The sequence below is a fragment of the Otolemur garnettii genome, unplaced genomic scaffold (genome assembly GCF_000181295.1).
Source record: "Otolemur garnettii isolate 467f Iridium unplaced genomic scaffold, OtoGar3 scaffold00055, whole genome shotgun sequence".
Lineage (NCBI taxonomy): Eukaryota > Metazoa > Chordata > Mammalia > Primates > Galagidae > Otolemur > Otolemur garnettii.
The window spans coordinates 6,348,220-6,352,043 of NW_003852450.1; the positions used below are offsets into that span (position 1 = coordinate 6,348,220).

At 42.7% G+C, this 3,824-nt stretch overlaps 1 protein-coding gene across 1 annotated transcript in view; it reads left to right on the forward strand.

Annotated features, from left to right (window-relative positions):
- KLHL12 (kelch like family member 12) overlaps window positions 1-3,824 on the forward strand; it is a 41,580-nt gene that overhangs the window by 20,968 nt on the left and 16,788 nt on the right. The window contains exon 5 of the mRNA XM_012806608.2: window positions 1,516-1,711. Coding sequence (XP_012662062.1) covers window positions 1,516-1,711 — 196 coding nt within the window. The remainder of the gene's footprint in view (window positions 1-1,515; window positions 1,712-3,824) is intronic.

Sequence of the window (3,824 nt, forward strand, 5' to 3'; positions counted from 1 at the left end):
AGTTGTCTTCCTACTTAAGAACAAGGATTATAATCAGATTTGTTCTTTTGTGTAACCAGGTTCTAGGATAGTGCCTGGCACTTAAGAGAGATTGAATACATCGTAGAATGAATGAACTTTGTGGAGCATTTTCATTATTAAAATACTACAGTTCTTAGAAAAAAATTCACAGAGTGGTTTTTTATCTAGTCATAGTGATACTCTGAAAGATGTCTCTCAGAATGCTTATGCTCTAGGTGCTAGTGGAAGAGACACAAGACCTATACTTGGGAAGTCGTAGGTGTTGTGATATTATATACCTAGTGTCCTGGTGTCACAATGTAGGGTTCTTAGGGTAGGTCTCACCTCATCTAGTTGATCATGTGTAAACGTAGACCTAAGTTCTTCAAGTTACTAATTAAACTGATATATATCACCTCAAGTAGCACAGTGCCTAGTAATAGTAATTGCTCAAATGCTAATTGATAATGTTTTAAAAACTGCTGCAACATTCCATGGGTCAGGTGTGGTGGCTCACACCTGTAATCCTACCACTCTGGGAAGCTGAGGCAGGAGGATCACTTGAGCTCAGGAGTTCCAGACCAGCCTGAGCAAGAGTGAGACCCCCATCCCTACTAAAAATAGAAAAACTTGACTTGGTGTCCGTAGCTTGGTGGTTAGGGTCCTGGCCACATACACTGGGGCTGGCGAGTTCAGACCCAGCCCAGGCCTGCTAAACGACAATGACAACTGCAACAAAAAAATAACTGGGTGTTGTGACAGGCACCTGTAGTCCCAGCTACTTAGGAGACTGAGGCAAGAGAATGGCTTAAGCCCAAGAGTTTGAGATTGCTGTGAGCTATGATGCCACATGTAGTCTATTTTGCTACCGAGGGCAAGATAGACTCTGTCTGAAAAAAAAAAAAAAAAAAGGAAAAAAATAGAAAAATCACCCAGGCATTATGCTAGGTGCCTGTAGTCCCAGCTTCTTGGGAGGCTGAGGCAAGAGGATCACTTACGCTTAAGAGTCTGAGGTTGCTGTGAGCTAGGCTGAGGCCACAGAACTCAAGCCTGGGCAACAAAGTGAGACTCTGTTTCAAAGTAAATAAAAACTGCAACATTTCATAAAGTGATGTAAGAGAAGCTTCTGATTCAGAGGCTTGGATAGATGATTTAAGGGTTGAGCCTAGAAGTTGTTGGATAATAATTATGAATAAAAGTTACTTCAAGAGCCAGTTTTCAATATAGCAACAGATTCCCCCACTCTCCCTACAGTTGCAGAAATTTAGGGAAAAATTCTGAAGGCCATCATGTGACTGATGATTTATTAGGTATTATCCTAGTGTTTCTTTAACCTAAGTTGTATATAATTCTAACTAACTGGGCCTGGAAAGGTGATTTTCCCAAGAGCCTAGCTATTTCTGAAAGATGTAAATAATAGTGTTGGGCAGTGGGGAATAGGAAGGAGAAAGTAAGCAAGGTTACTTTTTTAATATTGGAAAAGCAGACCCATGACACGTAATTCTACATTTACAGGTAGATTCTGAAGAACCGGTCTTTGAGGCTGTCATCAACTGGGTGAAGCATGCCAAGAAGGAGCGAGAAGAATCCTTACCTGACCTGCTACAGTATGTGCGGATGCCCCTGCTGACGCCCAGGTATATCACAGATGTGATAGATGCTGAGGTAAGTCAGGCAAGACACTCAGGATCCAAAACTTTGACTAGCTCTTGTAGCTTAGTATCATATATTTAGAATTCATTATTTTAATATAGACACAGAGTCTTCTGGTTTACCTCTTTAGGAATACCAGAAATGGTACTGAGAAGTTCCGAGGCTTTTTTTTTTTTTTGGACACAGGGTCTCACTCTCTTGCCAGGGATGGAGTACAGTGGTGTCATCATACCTCACTGCAACCTCAAACTCCTGGGCTGAAGCTATCTTCTGCCTCAGACTCTTGGGTAGCTGGGACTATAGACACAAACCACTGTGCCTAGCTAGTTTTTCTATTTTTAGTAGAGACAGAATCTTCTTGCTCGGATTGGTCTCAAACCCCTTAGCTCTGGCAGTCCTCCTAACTGGCCTGACTAAAATGGTAGGATTATAGAAGTGAACTTCCACACTTGGCCCCCAGGCATTTTTCTTTCTTTCTTTTTTTTTTTTTTTTTTTTGAGATGAAATCTCACTTTGTCACCCTTGGTAGAGTGCTATGGGGTCATAGCTCACAGCAACCTCAAACTCCTGGGCTTAAACAATTCTTTTGCCTCAGCCTCCCAAGTAGCTGGGACTACAAGGCACCCACCACTTAGCTTTTTTTCAAGACAAGTCTCACTCTGGCTGAGGCTGGTCTCAAACCTGTGAGCTCAGGCAGTCCACTCGACTTGGCCTCCTAGAGTGCTAGGATTACAGGTGTGAGCCACCACACCCAACCTCCCAGGTATATTTCTAAGAAAAGTAAATTAATTGCTTGGCAAGTCAGGCTCCTGATACAAATGAAAATCTTTGGTTTCATTTAATTTTGTGTTTTATTGTCCTTTTTTTTTTGGAGACAGTCTCACTATGTCACCCTTGGTAGAGTGCTATAGCGTAACAGCTCACAGCAACCTCAAACTCTTGGACATAAACGATTCTCTTGCCTCAGCCTCCCAAGAGCTGGGACTATAGTTGCCCACCACAACACCTGACTATTTTTTGTTGCAGTTGTCATTGTTGTCTAGCTGACCCAGGCCGGTTTAAACCCGTCAGGCTCGATGTATGTGGCTGGCACTATAACCACTGTGCTATGGGCACCGAGCCTTTTTTTTTTGGAGACAGAGTCTTACTTTGACACCTTTGGTAGAGTGCTGTGGCATCATAGCTCACAGCAACCTCAAATCCTTGGGTTTAAGAAATCCTCTTGCTTCAGCCTCCTGAGTAGCTGGACTATAGGCAACTGCCACAATGCCCAACTGCTTTTAGAGATGGGGTCTTCCTCTTGCTCAGGCTGGTCTCAAACTCCTGAGTTCACACAATCCACCCACCTCAGCCTCCCAGAGTGCCAGGATTACAGGAGTGAGCCACTGTGCTTGGCTGTTTTGTTGTCTTTTGATTTTACGTACCCCTAAATGTTTTATATAAATATTAACTTTGTCCTCTTCTCCTTTAAACATAAATTGTTCAAGCTTGCATCTTTATTTTTGATCTCTGGTGAAGCCAGCATGAAAGGTGCTTGATGCATTTTATTGTCAGCTTTGGTCATATTATGTTGCGCTTATTTATAAAAGTGTTTCTTAGACTTAGTTTTTTTCTAGTACCTCTTTATAATTTCATAATTTTTATCATATATACCACCTATGTTATCTGTACTGTGCCTTACAGGAATGATGGCACATTACCTACCTATAACATGTAGGTAAGGCCCAGGTCAGTGAATGAGTTCCTCCTGCTGTCCCAGCCCTAGATCTCTTTGGGAATTAACTACAAACACAGTTTTTCAGTTGTTTACATTAGAAAAGTTGCAGGCTGGTTAGTGTCACATCTCAAACTTTTTCTTCTATTTGTAATTTCTTTCTTACAACCCCTCTGCATACTGCTTGTGTCTAGTTGTTTATAGTTTGGTTAAGAGCATAGACTCTAGACCAGGTATGGTGGTTCACACCTTGGGAGGCCAAGGCAGGGTAGATTGCCTGAGCTCACAGGTTCAAGATCAGCCTGAGCGGGCTCGGTGCCTATGGCTCAAGTGGCTAAGATGCCAGCCACATACACTGAAGGTGGCGGGTTCAAATCCAGCCTGGGCTTGCCAAAAACAACAATGACAGCTGCAACCAAAATATAGCCAGGTATTATGGTGGGCGCCTGTGGTCCCA